The sequence below is a fragment of the Peromyscus maniculatus genome, chromosome 21, assembly GCF_049852395.1.
Source record: "Peromyscus maniculatus bairdii isolate BWxNUB_F1_BW_parent chromosome 21, HU_Pman_BW_mat_3.1, whole genome shotgun sequence".
Classification (NCBI taxonomy): domain Eukaryota; kingdom Metazoa; phylum Chordata; class Mammalia; order Rodentia; family Cricetidae; genus Peromyscus; species Peromyscus maniculatus.
The window spans coordinates 25,585,179-25,605,367 of NC_134872.1; the positions used below are offsets into that span (position 1 = coordinate 25,585,179).

At 45.6% G+C, this 20,189-nt stretch overlaps 1 protein-coding gene and 1 long non-coding RNA gene across 5 annotated transcripts in view; one reads left to right on the forward strand and one right to left on the reverse strand.

Moving 5' to 3' along the window:
• The window catches only part of Tet1 (tet methylcytosine dioxygenase 1), an 83,028-nt gene that overhangs the window by 29,050 nt on the left and 33,789 nt on the right, over positions 1 to 20,189 (forward strand). For all 4 annotated transcript variants that reach the window (XM_076557159.1, XM_076557160.1, XM_076557162.1 and 1 more), the window contains exons 3-5: positions 11,401 to 13,615; positions 18,916 to 19,006; positions 19,527 to 19,620. In XM_076557159.1, coding sequence (XP_076413274.1) covers positions 11,401 to 13,615; positions 18,916 to 19,006; positions 19,527 to 19,620 — 2,400 coding nt within the window. The remainder of the gene's footprint in view (positions 1 to 11,400; positions 13,616 to 18,915; positions 19,007 to 19,526; positions 19,621 to 20,189) is intronic.
• LOC143269889 (uncharacterized) lies at positions 16,250 to 19,661 on the reverse strand. The gene is made up of 3 exons (XR_013046666.1): positions 19,523 to 19,661; positions 18,957 to 19,199; positions 16,250 to 18,664 (listed from the first exon to the last, which is right to left on the reverse strand). It is a non-coding gene; the product is annotated as an uncharacterized LOC143269889 (long non-coding RNA).

The window sequence follows — 20,189 nt, forward strand, 5'->3', positions numbered from 1 at the left end:
TCTGGCTGTCCCAGAACTCACTCTGTAGACCAGGCTGGACCTGAACTCAGAGATCGACTTGCTTCTGCCTTCTGAGTCCTGGGATTAAAGACTTGCGTGCCACTACCACCTGGCAATACATTCATTTTAATGTCTTTGTTATCTGGATTCTTGAATGTACAAGAAAACATTCGGGCTGTAAATAATAATGTCTAATCAATTTTTTTGAATCTATAGCAAAACACCAGTCATCTCCATCATCCCAACATGGCTTTGCACTTCTTCAAAGGGTTAATGTTTCCACTCTTTCAATAATTATTGTTTAAGTGGATCAATAAATTGATGGACCACATGGTCTTCTTTATCCATGCAGCCTTGAGAATCACTGTTGCCTAGGCTGTCCTCAGACTTGGGGGACTCATCTTGGCCTTAGAGTCCCAGGTATTGGGATTACAGGTTCCAACCAGGATACCTGATGCATCAATGTTGTTGCTTTTGAGGTAGGGTCTCAGGTTGCCCAGGTTGGCTTCAGTTTTGCTATTCAGCCGAGAATAATTTTGCACTCCTGATTCTGATCCCCTTCGCCTCCTGGTTGCTGGCATGATAGGTATGCTCTGTCTTTCTTTTTCTTAGGCAATTGCTTTGTTAGAATATAATTCATATATATGTATGTATAATATAAAAACAAGCCTGCAGATTCTACTATATTCAGAATTGTGTATCTATCATTACAATCAATTTAAAAGTATTTGCATTACCATATCACCTTGGCTTTCACTGGCCAGGTCTTCCATCTGCCTCAACTCTTGGTGGTCACTGTAACCTACTTCTGTCTTTGTATTCACCTCTTTTTCTTTTTTTTTCCTTAAGATTTATTTATTTATTTATTCAGCGTTCTGTCGGCATATATGCCTGCACGCTAGAAGAGGGCACCGGAATGCATTACAGATGGTTGTGAGTCACCATGTGGTTGCTGGGGACTGAACTCAGGACCTCTGGAAGAGCAGCCAGTGCTCTTAGGCCCCCCAACCCCCAGCCATCTCTCCAGCCCCATGTATTCGCCTCTTAAACTTATAAATGGAATCATACAAATCTTGCCTCTCGCTATAAACCTTTGCCTATTAATCCAGCAGTTGGAAGGGTGAGACAGATAATTGAGTTCAAGTCCAGCTTGAGGTGTGTGGCAAGACTTTCAGACAAACAAAAAACCCACACGGGGGACTAGAGAGGTGTCTCGGTGGTTAAGAGCATTTCCTGCTGAATTCTCAGTACCTACGTCAGCCAACTCACAACCACCTTTAACTCCAGTTCCTGGGGATGCAATACCTTTTCCTGAGTTCTGATGGGAAGTCTCCACCACACCTTACTTCTAAAGCAGGCTTTAAAATTTCCTTTTGTGCCATTCCCCCTTTGGTGGATCATTAGACAGTCTCAGCCACAGAGATGACTGCCTCTGCCTTCAGTGCTGAGATGAAAGGCATGTGCCGCCGTGCCTGGCTGTCGCCGAAGCTCTCTTTTTCAAGTGTGTACAAGTGTTTTGCCTTCAGTGTGTGTGCGTGCCACGTGTGTGCTTGGTACCTTTGGAGGTCCAAAGACGGTGTCATCTCCTGGGGCTGGAGTTACATACAGATGGTTGTGAGCCACGTCTCCAAGCCTTGATGTCATATTTTAAAACCTGTTTCGCAATCCGAAGTCACTCTTCCTCTTGACTTTTTCTCATGGAAGCAGGGCACTGACAGTTTCTGCCATGCACTCTTGGTGTTGACTACATTCATTTGTTCCTTTATTCCCGAGCAGTGTTTCATTGTTAAATATACTATGTTGTGTTCATCCATTATGCGCTTTCTGATTGACATTTGAATGCTTTCTTTCCCTGCTATGAAGAAATCCACTGTGAAGATTTTTTTTTATTCAGGGTTTTCTGTGTGGAGGGACAGAACATATGCTTTCACTTGTCCCGGATAAATGGAGGTGGACTTGCTGAGTCATGGCAATAATGAGTTTCACTGGCTGTGCCGCCTGGCCAAGGGGGACCCGGAAGATTTTGCCTTTAGTCATTCTAAGCACAGCTACAGCGTGTTTTCATTCTTAACCCATCGTGTGCTTGGCCTTCTTGTTTTTGAGGCAGGGTTTTTTAGGTAACACTCAGATTGACCGTGTAACGGGCAGACCTCGACATCCCGATCCTCTTAGCTCTAGCCCTTTTTGAGACAGACTCTCAATGGCTGCCCTGGGAACCTCTGTAGACCTGCTGGTGGTTTCTCAATGGAGGTTGTCTTTTTCCCCCTTGGTCTCCAAACTGCTCTGGCTACAGGTGTTTGCCACCTTGGTCAGATTAGGCTAAAGAGAGGATTCCAAATCAGGCATTGGTTTGGTGCACCACCTTTAAATCCCAGCACTGGGGGTGGTGGTGGGGCAGAGGCAGGTCGATCTCTGAGTTCAAGGTCAGCCTGATCTACAAAGCCAGTTCCAGGACAGCCATGGCTACACAGGGAAACCGGAGGGAGTGGTGGTGGCTTTCACCAACAAGCCCAGAGCAACCTTGATTGCTCCATCCCCCTGCTTCAGCTTTGGCAGAGGGAGGAGCCGTCACCTCTGACCACCAGCTTAAAATTGTATTGTTTGTTATTCATTCAGCTATTTTAAAATTTATTTTGAGGTCTGTATGTAGCTCATGGTGGCTTTGAAGGTGAGGTTTTGTCAGCTCTATGAATGAGTGAATGTGAATGAATGATTTTGGATGTTTCTCCCTTAATCCTTTCCAATGAAGGGGATTTTTTTTCTCCCTTTTCCTTAATCTTTTCTTCTTTTAAAAAAAAATTTTTTTTTAAAGTAGACTGTCACTATGTAGCCTAAGCTGGCCTTGAATTATTTGCCTTCCTTCTGCTACAGTTTCCTGGGGCTACTGGTGGAGCAACCGGCCTTGGCTAAGAGTGACAGCTGGATTTGAGGAAAGGTGTGTTCTCCATGTAGTTTCAGGCTGGCCTGAAACTCACTATAGCTAGCAGAGGCATCGCTCATACTTCTGTCCTGGCTCTCCATCCCCATTGTGCATTTATAGGTGGGAGAGCCACCGCACTAGGCCTTAGGACGTACTTTTTTCGAGACAGGGTTTTTCTGTGTAGCTTTTGGAGCCTATCCTAGAACTCGCTCTGTAGACCAGGCTGGCCTCGAACTCACAGAGATCTGCCTGCCTCTGCCTCCCCAGTGCTGGGATTAAACCAGAGAAAGTGGATAAACTTGATCTTGGCTTGAGTACCTATCACATTTCTTTGCAAAACTAGTTACCCTGCCAGAGGTGGTCTGTACGGAAAGCTCCAGATCTTGAGGTTGAACCAGATTTAGTGGATTTATTTTCCCGTTCTTCATCTCTATTTGGTGTTAGCCATGGTATAGAACTTCATAGACACAGCTGGCCTCAGACTCAGAAAGTCAGCTGCCTCTGCCTCTCAGCTGCTCTGATTCAAGTTCTGGGACACCATACTTGTCCGTGGTGTTGATTTTTGATAGAACTGGGAAATAGTCCCAGGCTCTCCGTGCTCTCTACCACAGTTTGGTTTCGTTAACCAAAGAGAGATTGGCCAGGCTAGGCTGCAAGGGGTGTGTGGATTAGAGGGGTACCAGGACAGCGTAGTCTGAGAGCTAGCCCTCCCCGACTGTGCTGGCACTCACGGTGGTGATCCTCTCAGCTGGCTCTTTGCTAACTTACTCAACTTCTAACTGCAGGGGACAGTCTTCTGCATACCAGCCATTTGTCGTCACCTAATTAGTAAAGAACAACGGGACAGGTCCCAGGCACACTGTTAAAAAGCTCAGTGTCACTAGCTAGTAAGGGTGGGTGGCTCAGATCTGAGGCTTCTCACTGTTTTGATGCCTTAAGGTCGAAGTCCAGATGACTTTGTAGAATGTGTAATGGGATTTATTTTGCTGCCCCCTCTGCCATTTTGAGAATGAGCCTCATAGCCTACACTGGACTTGAACACCTGTTCCTCCCAACTCTACCTCTGAAGTGCTGGGGTTGTAAGTGTGCACCAAGAACCCCTGGCCATCTGGTGTGTGTGTGTGTGTGTGTGTGTGTGTGTGTGTGTGTGTGTGTGTGTGTGTGTGTGTGTGTGTGTACATGTGTGTATGCACGCACAGAGGATGCAGAAGACAGAAGAGGGCATCAGATCTCTTAGAACTGAAGTTATAGACAGTTGTAAGCTTCCAGAAATGGATGCTAGGAACTGAACCCAGATCTTCTGCAAAGCAACAAGCTCTCTTAACCACTAAGCCAGACCCTAGTGGTGTTTTAGAATCCCAAGTGCATACTGTGTGATTTTTTTTTTCTGCCTGATGTCATTTCAAATTCCTTTCCAGAATTCCAGCCTTTATTTCCACAGCCACTACAAGCTGTATATCTGCAGCTATATAGCCACAATGAACCCACAAACCTGTTTTTTGAGCCAGATCTTGCTTACATGGGTTTGTTTGTTGTTTATTCTGAGTGTGTTTTTGTGTGTGCGAGCATGCGTGCGAGCATGCGTACATGCTGGCTTACCTGCTCAGAAGCACCATGTGGAGATCAGAGGACATTTTTATTTTTTTTTATTTTATTATTTTTTTTTTTTTTTGGTTTTTCGAGACAGGATTTCTCTGTGTAGCTTTGCGCCTTTCCTGGAACTCACTTGGTAGCCCAGGCTGGCCTCGAACTCACAAAGATCCGCCTGCCTCTGCCTCCCGAGTGCTGGGATTAAAGGTGTGCGCCACCACCGCCCGGCTCAGAGGACATTTTTAGTAGTTGACTTTCTTTCCACCATGTGTGTTTTGGGATCAAACTGAGGTCCCCATACTTGGTGACAGTCACCTTTACCCATAGTCTTTTCTCCAGCCCTCAGTATTTCATTACATGTGTGTGTATTTCATTACACGTGTAAGTGTGCTCAGGGCTTTTTTATGGCTTGTAGTGTAAAAAACTCAATACTAGCCAGCTACACAGTTGTTATTTCTACTCGATTATTTTTGTTTTTCTCAAGACATGGTCTTTCCATGTATCCCCTAACTGTTCTGGAACTCACAGAAATCCACCTTTGCCTACAGAATGCAGGCGTTGAAGGAATGAGCAACTGCACCAGGATGATCCTCATTTCAGGGCATTGAATCTGCGGCCTGAGAGTTTAAAAAAAAACAAATGCCGGGCAATTGCTCCCCTGGGGTATATTGCCACACCCACATCTTGGTGAGGGGTCTATGCAGTTGAATCTCCTATCCGCATGCTTACTGGTGTCTTTTAATAATTGCTCAGTCAGCTTCTGCTGTCTGTCAGACAGCTCTTTCCCGGGCTGATGTACCTGAACCTGAACCAGCTTAACAACGGCTCTCCTTATAGTGAAACACATGTTGGGCCTTCATGTCCTCAACAGTTTGGGTTCTTTAACGTTGGATTCATGGCTACTGCCCTCATCTCCTTAGCTGGCAGCGCACAAAAATTCCCCATTTGGTCGGGAAAAACATAGTTAGCAGTGTTGTAAGAATAGTGAAATGGCCGGGCAGTGGTGGCGCACACCTTTGTTCCTAGCACTCGGGAGGCAGAGCCAGGCGGATCTCTGTGAGTTCGAGGCCAGCCTGGGCTACAGAGCTAGTTCTAGGACAGTCAGGGCTACACAGAGAAACTCTGTCTTGAAAAGCCCTTCCCCCCCGAAAAAAGAGAGAGAAGAGCAGAATGGAAGTGTGTTAGGGGTTAAAAGCATGCTAGTTTGTGTGTTAGTCTGCATAGGTACCCCGGTTATATAATAATGTCAAGGTTTTGGTGCGAGACTAGTCATGAGAATTGATGGAATTCGGGATCCTCCTTTGATTTGTCACACAGCCCAGGCTGCTGAGGATTTTTCTTAGTTCCCGATCTCCCCGCCTCCACCTCCCACGTGCAGGGGTGACAGGCAGAGGCCAGCACCTGCAGTTTATGGGGCTTCACACACACTAGGCGAGCCTCCCACCAAGTGAGCGACATTCCTTCCTGTCTCTCCTGTACACCCCCATCCCGGTTTCGTTTTTGGACATCGTCTGACTTTGTGGTGTCTAGGCTCTCCTCAAACCTAGGTCATCCAGAGCATAACACCAAAGACTACATTTTGCTTGTGTTCGCATAATAACTAAGCTGATTTGGAATGTGATTTAAATTACTTCCAGGGGTTTCTTTCTAGCGTGTGGTTCCTTTTGTGTTGTTTGAGGGTTGGGTTTTTTATTTTTATTTTTTTGAGGCATGGTCTGGCTGAATAGGCCCTGGTGGTCTGGGATTGCCTATGGAGACCTGGCTGCCCTTGAACCTGTAGCTGTTGAAATTGTGTGACAGGATCTTATTCTATTCCAGGCAGACCTTAAACTCCTGGCAATCTCCTGCCTCAGTCTCCCATATTCTGGGATGACAGGGATGCACCTCAGCCCTCAAAATTCTTAAAATGACTTGCTCCGATAGCCTGTGGGAAGGGAGACAGGAAAACTTGTGGCTTCCGAAGGTACTTGTTTTCCTGTTGGGAATTTATCAACACTCTCATGGTGGAGTCACCTTTGAGGAGCTTCTGTTCTTCTTAGAAAGCAGTAATAATGAGGAACTGGCTATAGGGACTGGATACTGTACACGGGAAGACCCAACCTTCAGGTTCCTTGTAGGGCTCTGCATTAGTTATTTGGCTACCTTCAGGATGGAATTTCAAGGGTACTGTTGTTGGAAAACACCAGGGATAGTATGTCCTCAATGACACAGAGGAGGTGAGAAACTCTGGGGCAAACAAGACTTGTCAGAGGACGAAATCACAAATTCTTGAGGAGCGTTTAAGACATATTTCAAAGGAGATTAAGATTTGGTGCCGGGCGGTGGTGGCGCACGCCTTTAATCCCAGCACTCGGGAGGGAGCCAGGTGGATTTCTGTGAGTTCGAGGCCAGCCTGGGCTACAGAGTGAGTTCCAGGAAAAGGCGCAAAGCTACACAGAGAAACCCTGTCTCGAAAAACCAAAAAAAAAAAAAAAAAAAAAAAAAAAAAGATTTGGAGCTTGTTTCTATCTAGATGGTGGAAACCCAAGGTTCATCCCAGCTCTGGGAAGCAAAACGAAAGGAACAGGCTGGTCACCTGGCCCAACTCTAGTGTCAGCACTGGGGTACATAATGAAATCTTAGGGTAGGGATGAGGTGGTGCAGTCTGGGTCTTCAGGATCTAAATGTAAACTGATTTGTTGAACTAGTAAAGTTGACTTACGTATCCCTGGTTCTCTTTAAACTCAGTGTAGCTCAGGCTCCCATTGTTGGTGTGTGTACCCTGGTGTAAGTATGATTGGGACTTGCCTCATGGTGGTTATGTTTTCTGGCTTTTGTTTGGCGTGTAATATAATAAATGTGCTGTTTTCAAGATCAGTGCGCTGTTACATGCCTGTAAGCCCGGCAATTGGAAAGACAATGAAGGCAGTCAGATTACCAAGAGATTGAGGATACCTTGGCCTAGAGAAGGACCATGCCTCAAAAACATTAATACAGTTTGAACCCTCCCATTAGAGTATTGCAGTAGTTAATTTCCAGGCATCCATGATAGACTCACTTAGTAAATATTGATAGTAGTCAATCTTCTTAGGGCTAAATAAAACTCCTGTGTTGATCTTCTTGATCTAAGGCTGGTATCTTAGAACTTGGCTACTGTGACAAGATCCACAATAAACGTGGATGACGTGTGTGGGCATCTCTGGTGATTTTGCTTTCCTTTCTCCCTTCCTTCTTTTTATTGCATCTATGCGTTAGTGTCTTGGAAAAGCCAGGCTTGCTCAGCAAGCAGCTTTCTCTGGCCAGCCAAGTTGACTGCACTAGATCCTTTGGAATGCATGGGTTATATAAGCAGTGTGTGTGGCGCTTCCATTTTCTCCATACTGATTTCATAGTGGCCAAAAGTTTACATTGGTGTCAGCTGGGAGATGAAGCACTATTATTCTTTTTTTTTTTTTTTCTCTGTGTAGCTTTGGAGCCTGTTCTGGAACTCTGTAGCCCAGGCTGGCCTCGAACTCACAGAGATCCACCTGTCTCTGCCTCCCGAGTGCTGGGATTAAAGGTGTGCACCACCCCCATCCCCATTCCCCACCACCACCACCGTTAAAAGTTCGAGGCCAGCCTGGACAACAGAGTGAGTTCCAGGAAAGGCGCAAAGCTACACAGAGAAACATTGTCTTGAAAAACAATTAAAAAAAAAAAAAAAAAAAACATTTGAAACTGTATGGAGCCCTGGCTAGCTTCAACTTTCAGGGATGATCCTCCTGCCTCTGCCTCCAGAGTGCTAGGGTTACTGAGGCCAGCCACTATGCTTGCTTTAAAGGGATTGGCATGGAGGGAGGATCAGCAGGATGACTGAGGACAGGTCTGAGGGCTGAGGAGTCGCTTTTGTCATGGCGTATCCCGAGAAGGCACCTGTGTCTGGAGATGGTTACTTCATTTCTGTATTCCTGAGGCAATCCTCCAATAATACACCTTAGAGGGATTTTAACCCTACTTCCCAGGTTTGCTCTTGTTTCTTCTCACTGTAAACACCACCTCTCCCCACCAAGCTAAAAGTGGATTGGCTTTGCCGAGGTAAGAACTAAACACTGGAATAGAAAAGAGGCGTCTGTAGTCCTGAGATCACCACGGTGACTCATTTCAGGCCCAAATGTGCAGGAGCCACCGGGTCTGGTGGTCGCCAGGCCTGATGAGCCACCAGGCTACTGAAGAACAGTAGGGTTTGTGCGCGGAGGGCACTCGAGCCCTGGGTTAGAGAGCTGATTTTCTGTCCCCCCCACCACACACACACACAGGGTTTCTGTGTAGCCCTGGTTGTCCTGGAACTTACTCTGTAGATCAGGCTAGCCTTGAACTCTGCCTCCTGAGTGATTAAAGTCGTGCACTACTACCATCCAGCATGTAGGGTTTTGTGTGTGTGTGTGTGTGTGTGTGTGTGTGTGTGTGTTGGTGTCTGTGTGTGGGTATGTGCATGTGAGTGCCAGAGGTTTTGTATGATTCCCCCTGGAGCTGGATTTATAGGCAGTTGTGAGCTGGGAAACCGGACATGAGTCCTGCAAGATAAGTACACTGCTAACCACTGAGCCATCCCTCAAGCACCTTGTGTGGATTTTCTATTCCCCAACTGGGGTTACAGGCTAAGCAGATACCTGAAAGGAATGCCTTGTAGGGTGTTACCTTTTCACCTTTCAAAGGGGAAAAGTATAATGCTTTATTTTATTTTATTCTTCAAGACAGGGTTTCTCTGTGTAGCTTTGCGCCTTTCCTGGAACTCGCTTTGTAGCCCAGGCTGTCCTCGAACTCATAGAGATCCACCTGCCTCTGCCTCCCGAGTGCTGGGATTGAAGGTGTGCGCCGCCGCCGCCGCCGCCGCCGCTGCCGCCGCCGCCGTCACCACCACCACCACCACCACCACCACCACCACCACCACAACCTGGCAATGCTTTGTTTTCTTTATGGACAAAAGCGCTGCCTTCAAAGCTTTGCTTTAGAAACGATTTATCAGTCTCTCTGCTGTGGATGAAACCAGGGGCAGGAGCACAAATGAACGATATTCTCAGTCCCTGATGGAGAACTACCATTGTCTTAAATGTCAATTCTTTTCTTAAAAGATTTGTTAATTTTTATCTCTTTGAGGTGTAAGAACTTTGCTTGCATGTATTTAAGTGCACTGCATGCTTACCTGGTGTTGGGAGCATCAGATGACGGAGTTAGATCCCTTGGAATTAGAGTTAGAGATGGTTATAGACCACATCTGGGGTGGAGGGGGGAGAATAAGAATAATGGTTGGATGGAGGTCTGGCTCAGTAGCAGAGCCCTTGTCTAGCATGCACGAAGTACTGGTCTGTAGGCCCTCAAATTTGCCTGGGATTTTCAATGCCACAAAGCTATAGTATGAGGCCTTGACGGATTCCCCCCCCCCCCCCCCCCCCCCCCCGTGTGTGTGTGTGTGTGCACCTTTTACCCATGACAGTACCATTTTTTTAAGCAGATTTTGACAAAAATCGAGCATCTATATAACTTATACTGTGATCAAGAGATGAACAAGTTGGGCTGGCTCAATGGGTCCAGTTTCATCTCTGAGCACCCACATGGTAGCCTACAGTACCCTGTAATTCCATTTCAAGGTGTTCTGACACCCTCTGCTGGCCAGGACAGGCTCCTGCACACATGTGGTTGGCATACATACATCCAGGCACACACAGACATAAAATACGTATATATGAAATAAGCAAATTATTTATTTTTGAAAGACTTAATTCATATATATGCATAAATATAGTATATAAATTGCTAATTATGATGTACCATAATTGGGACATAATTACTGGTGGGAACATTTCCTAAAACTACTAAAGCTGAATATGCACGCAGCACACACTGCATGACTCAGAACTTTCCTGTATGTACATGCTCTTAACAAACAAGAACATGAGATTCATAGCTATATATTTACAATATTCCATCTAGTAATGCAGGTACGAAGTAGACTATACAGTTTATGAATTACTGCACAGTAATGAAATCAGTGAACTATGCTTACCCTTAACCAAATGAACGTAAGGCACAAGCATCATTGTCAGTGAAAGGCAGTCACATCAGACTTGATGGTAGGGCTGGAGAGATGGCTCAGAGGTTAAGAACACAAGCTGTTCTTCCAGAGGCCCTGAGTTCAATTCCCAGCAACCACATGGTGGCTCACAACCATCTGTAATGAGATCTGGTGCCCTCTTCTGGCGTACAGGCATATATGCAGGCAGAACACTGTATACATAATAAATAAATCTTTATTTAAAAAAAGACTTGATGCTAATCTTCAGAATGATGGCTTGCAGGCTGACTGATGACAAGTTCATGCTTGTGATGTGGTTATAGGGAAAACTCAACATGCTGTGCACCACACGCCTCCCGTCCTTTGTGATGCTGCGTATTGAACTCAGCCCCACACATCCTTTGCAAGTGTTGTCCACTAAAGAAACATATTGCTTTTGGTTGATTGATTGAGTCTCCCTATGTAGCCCCGGCTGACCTACAAGTCACATGCTATATAAACCAACCACAGAGGTTTATGTGCCTCTGCCTCCCTGGAGTTATAGGAGTGAACTGCTTTGCATGGTTTCAATGGAAGCAGGGATGTGGGGAGTGGAGGAAGGATGGAGGGATTAGGTCCCAGACTGCACGTATGTTATTGAAGTCATATCTCTCACCTCACTTTCAGGGTCATTACACTGTGGAATCCCAGCTAGGCACAGCTGCCCTTACCTGTAATCCCAGTAACCGAAACTGAGTCAGGGGCATTGCCACAAATTCCAAGCCCGCTTGGATACCTAGCAAGAGTCTATGAACAAAAGAGTGAAGCCGTTGTCTTATTTCAGCAGGTAACGGGAGGAATTTCTGTGCTTGCTTTACAGGCTGCCTTTAACATCAAACCAGTAAATGGCCCCCAATCAGAGTCCATGGAATACAGTCAATGTGGTCATGGGGAAGGAGAGCAGAAATTGGATTTGATCACCCATCCCCTTGAAAATGTAGGGAAAAATGCAGAAAACATGACCGGCGTCGAGGTGGAGAAATGGACGCCAAGCCAGAAATCACACCTAGCAGGTCAAGTCAAGGGAGGCTTCGATGCAAATTTCACTGAGGTTGAAAATTCCCCACCCCCCGAAGATGTCAAGCAGCAAACCCAGCCGTCCCCAATGTTTGCTCCGACCATAAGAAACGGCATGAAAAATGTGCACTGTTTACCTACCGACACCAACCTGCCAGCCAATCAATTGGATCTTGAAGAAATTAGCAAGGTATTGGGAAATGATTCCTCTAAATTGCTGACTGACCCCCCAAACTGCAACGATGCCATGAACGCCGCCATCACTTCCGCTGGGAGCTGTGATCATCTCAAGGGGACGAGTAACATCTTGCTCTTCCAGAAGCCCGGCTTGACCTGCAGATCTGGTGCAGACTCCGCCATCTTTAATAACCACCCTAATACACACAGTGCTGGTAGTCAACTCCAAACCCCCGAGAAGTTACCTAGTAAAGAACCAAAAGATAACTCTCCAGTTCAGCCAAGTCTTCTATCGCTCATGAAAGACAGGAGGTTAACACTGGAACAAGTCGTGGCCATAGAAGCCCTTACTCAGCTCTCAGAAGCTCCATCCGAGAATTCCTCACCATCGAAGTCAGAGAAGGATGAAGAAACTGATCAGAGAACGGCTAGTCTGCTTAACAGTTGCAAGGCCATCCTCCATTCTGTGAGAAAAGACCTCCAAGACCCAAACTTACAGGGGAAGTGTTTTCAGCACCAGGGCACTGTCATCTTCAATGGCCAGAACACAGCGTTCAAGTTGCCTGATAGTTCAGCTACTATCCAAGCACTTATAAAGGCACATGAACAGTCAAATTCACTGACAGCTGATAGGAAGTGCATCGCTGGAGGCAAGCTTAACTTTGAGAGTTCTAAGAATTCATACCCATTGCCAGTAGAAAGTCATAATCCAGAAAACTGCAGTCAGGCACTAAACAGCGATCAAAAGTTGAAGTCCCAGCATGATCCACCGTGCCAGGACGCACCGTACAGTCAAATCGAAGAAGATGTCGCAGCACAATTAACCCAGCTCGCGTCCGCAATTAATTGCAATCACCTGAGCCCCGTAGTCGAGAAAGCTGGAAGTACACCAGGGAGCCTTGCCGCAAAGAATGTACATCAAAAGCAGAGTCAGGAGAAAGGCACGGTACAAAAGAAACCACCTTCAAGTATACAAAATAAACCTAGCGTACCACCAGCAAAGCCAAAGAAGAAGACCCGGAAAAAAGCAAAGCCGACCCCCAAAGCAGACAAGCGGAAAAAGGAGCCCCCAGTCCCCAGCTCTCAAGAAAATGACCAGAAGAAGCAGGAGCAACTTGCAACTCAGTATAGTAAAATGTGTGACATTTGGATGTCGTCTAAATTTCAAAGATTTGGCCAGTCTGGTCCACATGATGTTCCTCTCCTGTTGGGAGCTATTCCTACCATTGATCAAATATCAACACCGACGGCTCCTTACAGCGTATCCTTACAACACAATACTTTATTTCCTCCTCTCAGTCAGATAACATTCACAAGACACTCTGAATTGGCAAAGGAGAAAGTGAAAGTCGAGCCACCAGATTCTCTACCAACATGCCAGTTCAAGACAGAATCCAGCGGGCAGGCAATTGCAGAGCCGGCAGATAATTCTCAGGTCCAGCCCACGGTGAATGTCCATGAGAACGCTCACCCTCTGCCCCAGCCCTCCTCCCCATCTATCCAGTGTGCTAACATGACGCCTGGTGCTACTGAGACGCAGTCTCGTCTAGGCACTCAAGAGAACCTGGTGCACCAGATACCACCAACGTTGCCTGGTACCACTCCTCTGCTAAACCCGACAACCAGCTCCGCGGGAGGGACTTGGTTGAATTTCAATCACATTTCAGATGGGACCGTGAAGCGCGAAGCAGAGGCATCAAGTGACGGACCACTGGGTGACTCCGCCACCCCCAGGGCACAGGAAGAATTGAATAAGAGAATCAGGACCTTGCTTAGCGAGCCTCTCAAGGTGTTGCTAGCCGGAGTGAGTGACGCAGAAGAGCCAACCTGTTACTGTAATGGTGAGTGTTCATTTGTGGGGATGCTTTCTTTCCAAGTCATCTTTTTTTTGGGGGGGAGGGGCAGCTTTGGCTCTTTTTCGTCTAGCCAAGCTAGCCACACTGAGTCCTTCTGTTCCTGTTTCCCTATTGAACTTTTATTTATCCTGTTTAAAAAAAATGGGTCCTCTCAAGTAGTTCATTTTCCTGACTAAGAGTGAATTTCCTCAATGCTTAGTTATCTTTGCCTGTTGTCCTACCTCTATTCAGACAAATTTCAAGCTGCAAGTGTTTCATTTAATTTTTTTCTTGTGAAATCAAATAGGCATGCAGAGGATGTAAAAGCATGTACAGTTGAAATAATACTTGAAAATACCCACAGCTTCTGCCTGTGCTTGGCAGTAGGAAAGGTGTACCCACAAACTATAATCTGGCTGTTGAGATGGGATCTTGAACATCATGATCTTGGTTCCTGAAAGGTTTTGTTAGTTATTGAGGTGTAAAGCACTTGCACAAGCCTGGCCCCTAAATTTTGTGCCCAGAAGCCATGATGGAGGTTGAGGTCTCTGACCTCCAAATAATAAAATTTCTTTTTAATTAAAATAATTCATTAATCTTTTTTTCTGGAAGCACTGATGTTTCTATTTTGAGGGGATGTGCTGGAACCCTTAGCTGCAACCTTTGGAAAGCTGGGTGAGACAGGGTTTTGAGTCTATCCTGGGCTTTTTAAATTTTTTTTTTTATGAATGAATGCTCTGCTTCTGGGCAGAGAGCATCAGATCCTATTATAGATGGTTGTGAGCCACCATGTGGTTGCGGGAATTGAACTCAGGACCTCTGGAAGAACAGCCAGTGCTCTTAACCGCTGAGCCATCTCTCCAGCTCCCTAGCCTGGGCTTTCCAGCAAGAACTTGTCTTAAAAGAACAAAAATAATGCTAGAGAAATGACTCAGCACTTTAAAGCAATTGGAAAGGACACAAGTTCCGTTCCCAGCAACATGTCCGGTGGATCACACAACATCTGTAACTCCACCTTTAGGAGATCCTACCTACCTACCTACATCCTCTACTGGTGACCGCAGTTACACGCACTTACCCACACAGACATACATTTTTTAAAAGCTGTAGGAGCTAGAAGAAATGTTTCAGAGTTAAGAGCACTTGTTTTTGCAGACAACCCAGGTTCGGATCCCAGCACCCATAACTATTTACAGGAAATCCAATGCCCTCTTCTGACCTCCAGGGGCAATAGTCAAGCAAATGGTATACATACAGACATATATATGTACATAGGGAAAACATTCGTATACATAAAACTAAAGGGAAAAGGAAAGCTTTTCCTCGACCTTAGGAAGACCCACAGCCTCTGTTTCCTGAATGCTGAGTCAGGACTTTTGCTGCTACTGCCAGAGGTTTTTTTTTTTTTTTCCTGAATTAAAAAGATTCTGCACTTATAAAACACCCATCCCTGCTGGTATAAAAATGATGATTGCTCATTCCTTTTTGAGAATTTTGCTCAATATGTGAGACATGAAAGTTTAACTTGTATCCTGACTAGTAACTGTCCACCCAGATTTCATGGAAGGACTCTGTCTCACTGTAACAAGCATGTTACATGTGGTGGGACAGGCCTGGAATCCCAGCCCCGGAGGGGGGGGAGAGACAGGTGAATCTCTTGAATCTATACACAGACAGGAGAGCCAAGACTTTGAGGGAAATTAAAATAAAACAAAGAAAGAGAGGTGGTACAGATGCTCTTGATGTTGTCTGCGAGACGGAGGAGTTTGCGATACAGGTTCAGTTTTTTAAAATAGTTTCATGTCATGGGTGGCCCAAACGGCAACATTTGCTTTGAACCAAATGTAATGAGTATTTTTCATACTAGAAGTGGGTGGTTTTTTTGTTTTTTTTTTTTTTGTTTTTTGGGTTTTTTTTTTTTAAGTTTTGTTTTTTGTTTGTTTGTTTTTGTTTTTTGAGAGTGAATTGTTAGCTCTGGGCTGGAGGTGTAATATAATTAACTTGAAAGAATGAAATTCTGGCTTTGATACTAAACACCATTTAAAACTGGGTGTAGTGGCCCCTCTTATATTTCTAGTCTACTCATTTTTGGCTTCTTAGCAAGTTCAAGGCAAGCATCAGACATATAAGGCCCTGTCTCAATCAAAATACACCCCTAGCCACCTCACACACATTTCCTGCGTTCAAGAATATTCACACTAAGCCGGGCGGTGGTGGCGCACGCCTTTAATCCCAGCACTCGGGAGGCAGAGCCAGGCGGATCTCTGTGAGTTCAAGGCCAGCCTGGGCTACCAAGTGAGCTCCAGGAAAGGCGCAAAGCTACACAGAGAAACCCTGTCTCGAAAAACCAAAAAAAAAAAAAAAAAAAAAAGAATATTCACACTAGAGTTGTGATAGTGTGAAACAGGTCTGTATGTAGCCTCCACCTGCTGTTCTTTTTAAACCCTAACATTATATGAAGTACTTTTCTGTGTATCTTTGCAAAGGGAAAAATAGATTTCCATTTTTTAAAAACGCCTGCATATTTCCGGGCTAAGAATGCAGCTACCCGGTTCTTCATTCAGAGTCACTGGTGACCATTTGGAAGGCCAGGCAGCCCACTGCTGAACATTAAGTACCACTTTTTTTTTTTTTTTTTTTAGGTCAGTGGTTCTCAACCTGTGGGTTGAGACCCCTTTGGGGTTGTTGAGCAAACCTTTTACAGGGGTCACCTTAGGCCATCAGAAATAGCCGATACAATTGGTAACAGTAGCAAATTTATAGTTATTAAGTAACAACGAAATAATTCTGGTTGGTGGGTCACCGCAACATGAAGAACTATATATTAAAGTTCGCAGCATCAGGAAGGTTGAGAACTGTTGTTCTAGGTGATTAAGTGATGTTTGTGTGTTCTTGGGCATGGGGAAGCAAATCTCCTGTCATCTCAGAAATATCATTGTAGTTTTCAGGATAGTGTCAAATAGTCAAATAGAGTTTGCTATTTCCGGATCAGTGCTTGTCCCATTTAAAGTCTGCAGTATGGACTTAAGACCCAATGAATAGGGAATGTCCCGCCGTGAGTGATTTCATAGTATTCCTGGCCCTATTATGTTAGGTGGAAGCCACAATGCATGCACGTCCCTATATGTCACAGAAGTAAAAATAACCAGAGCTATACTGCCAAGTGTTGCTATGGGCAGAATCACCCCTGTTTTTTTGGGGGGGGGGAGTAGGAGTGGGTTTGTCACAGGGTTACTCTGTGTAACAATAACAGGCTATCCACTTGCCTCTGTCTCCCAAGTGCTGGGATTAAAGGCGTGTACCACCACAGCTCGACAATCGCCCCTGTTCTTAATCACCAATGAAATAGTCTCTTCCATATATCTTGCCAGGAAAGGAGCCGGTGAGATGGCTTGGTGGTTAAGAACATTCACTGATCTTCCAGAGGACCCAGATTCAATTCCTAGCACCCATACAGAGGCTCACAATCTTCTGTAACTCCAACTCCTGTCGATCCAACACCTTTGACCTTCACAAGCACATGCCCACATGCAAACACACACACCTAGACATAATTAAAGAAAATAAGGGCTGGGCTTGCTCTAGGTTCATCCCTTGCTTCTTGGTTTTGTTTGTTTGTTTGTTTGGTTGGTTTTTTTGTTTTGTTTTGTTTTGTTTTGTTTTGTTTTTTGAGACAGGGTTGGTTCCTCTGTGTAGTTTTGGAGCATGTCTTGGAACTTGCTCTGCAGACCAGGCTGGCCTCAAACTCACAGAGATCCGCCTGTCTCTGCCTCCCAAGTGCTGGGATTAAAGGCATGTGCCACCACCGCCCGGCGGTTGTTTTGTTTTTTAATTGCAGATATTCCCTTGCTTGCTATAATGCTTCCCCTACCCCCATTATCAGTGATTCTACCTACAGCCTTGTATGTGCTAGGGAAGTGTCCCACATTTGAGTGCATCCTCAAACCAGAATAATGACGTGTCAAAACACTGGCCAGAAATACAAACAGTATGGAAAAGCCTCAGTGACAGGTGATCATAAGAGGCCAAACTGAACATGTTATTCCAGAATTCCACAAAAACTCAAAACAAACTGGACATGAGGTGCATGTCTGATAGGCATTTAAGGATAGCCTGGGCTGCCATCCCAGCAAGAGGAATGTGGTGTGTTTGAAGATAGCCTGGGCTACTACAAAGCAGGACCGGGTCTCATTCTCAAAAAGTCTCAGGCTCTTTTTTAGGACACAGTATTCAGGAATTTAGGACTTTAAACATTTTTGTCAAGTGGACTTTTTGTTGTGTTGGTTAAAACAAAACAAAATAAAAACCTAACATCTTACTATGTAGCCCTGGCCATCATGGAACAGATCCACCTGCCTTACAAATCCAGTGTGGACCGCCTCACCTGGCCTTAGTAGCCTGTTTCCTGTTTGAAAGGACATTACTATATAAGGCAGGACAGCCTTGCGCCCTAAAACATTCTTTCAGTTCTTCTTCTCTGGTACTAGGGTTACAGGTGTGCACCTCGAATCTCAGTAGGGACTTGCCTTTTGCAGTTACTGCCCATGGTTTTAAGATAGGCTGTCGTGGAGGTGAGGCTGGCTCACACTCACTCTGTAGTCCAGGCTGCTCGTGCCTCAGCCTCCCAAATGTGTGAACATCTACACTTCTACTTTTTAACTTAATCAAATTTCAGTGATATTAAACGTTTTTTAGTATTGCTCTAAGAGCTATCGTATTACTATATAAATGACCTATAACTTGTTCCCTATTTGCAGGTGTTGAAGGAACCGATAATTGCAACAAGTAACTGTCTTGTACACCTATATTATAAATACATAACTGTGGAAATGTAGTAGGCTAACTTTTTCCGGCATCACTTTGGATACTGAGGCTAACTTTATCAGATTTACGTATTGCTCTTTGTCCACAGTTACTATAGAAAGCTACCCAGGCAGAAGAGCTGTGTGTAATCCCAGACCTTTGGCAGTGGAGTCAGGCTCATCAGGAGTGCAAGGTCACCTTGGCTGTCACCGAGTCGAGGCTCTACTGAGACCCCATCTTAAATTGTTAGTCCTGTTAATAAAAAGGTTGAAGATGAGAGAATAAGTCCGACCCCCTCAAATATTTTTGTCTTCTCACCTTTGACTCCTAGAAGAATTAGGAGCCAGAAGGTGGCAACAGGGGCGAGTCCAATGTCAAGACCTGTTGTCTTATTCTTTCAAGTTGAAACTGATTTAAAAAAAAAAAAAAAAGAAAAAAAAAAGAGCCCCCCCCCCCCGTGCTATTTTGCAAAACTGGGTCTAATACTCTTATTCCTTCCACAGATGGAGGTACACAAAAAGACAAAGGCCCATATTACACACACCTGGGGGCAGGACCGAGTGTTGCTGCTATCAGGGAGCTCATGGAGACTAGGTGAGGAGATGTGTTCCCCCGCCAAAACTCTTCCGCACCGCGGACCTGGGTCAATGCAGAGGCAAGGTCTTGGCGTGGTCATGAGATGAATGGAGACGTTCAGGAGTGTGAGTTGGGTGGTTCTTAGGTCTTCCTGAGTCCTTCCTCCCCGGAGCTCGGGGCACTGGAAACATGCCCTCCTCACACAGCAAGCCTAAGGGAGAAATCAGGAACATGTATTTTTCTATGACTGTACAACGGTACAAATAGGTCAGAAGACCGCCACCAACGTTTGAACCCTAACTTCCCAACACTTGTCTTAAGGCCAGGCTTTTTCTAGAGTGATCTTGAAGTCAGTAGAACTGGGTAACCAAAATAATCTGCCACGTAGCAGCCGGCGTTTAGCCAATGTCTGTGATAACTGATTTTAACTGATGTTTGCGTGTGTGTGTCTTCAGTGCATTCAGAGGTGAAAGCGCGGAGGTTCGAAGTAGAGATTGTCATTAATTAGCCCCACCCCGCTACTGTGTTCTGTACCCAGGTTTGGCGAAAAGGGCAAGGCTGTCCGGCTTGAGAAGATCGAGTACACGGGGAAAGAAGGGAAGAGCTCCCAGGGCTGCCCCATCGCCAAGTCTGTGAGTACCGCCGCTCGGCTCGGCTCGGCTCGGCTCGGCCCGGCCCGGCCCGGCCCGGCCCGGCTCGGCTCGGCCCGGCCCGGCTCGGCCCCGGCCCGGCTCGGCCCGGCTCGGCCCCGGCTCGGCCTGGCTCGGCCCGGTTCTCTGCAGAATGGGTTTTCTCCACCCGTTAAAATACAAGCTTTTGTTTGGGCCAAAATGGAGACTAGAAAGCTTGCCACGTCCACAGGAAGATGAGCAGGAAGCTGTGCCTTGACTGGGTTTTGGATTTCAGTGGTAGGGTGTTGAAATGCATTGAAGGGCAAAGGAAAAGTATAGGACACTTTACAATTGGGATCACACATTGGCTCTGGGGCTTTTGTTTATATAGTTATTGAGTGTATATGTGTTTTTCAGTCTGTCTGCTTTATGAATCTCTAGTGACTAAGTATACATCGATAGATTTTGTTGTCCTTTTCATGAGACTCCACCTCAAAAAAGGAAAAAAAAATTTTTTCAAAATCAAGTATTCCCACATCCTAACCCCAGTTTTTTGGTGCTTTGGTAATGTTCTTGTCCTGCCTCCTTCA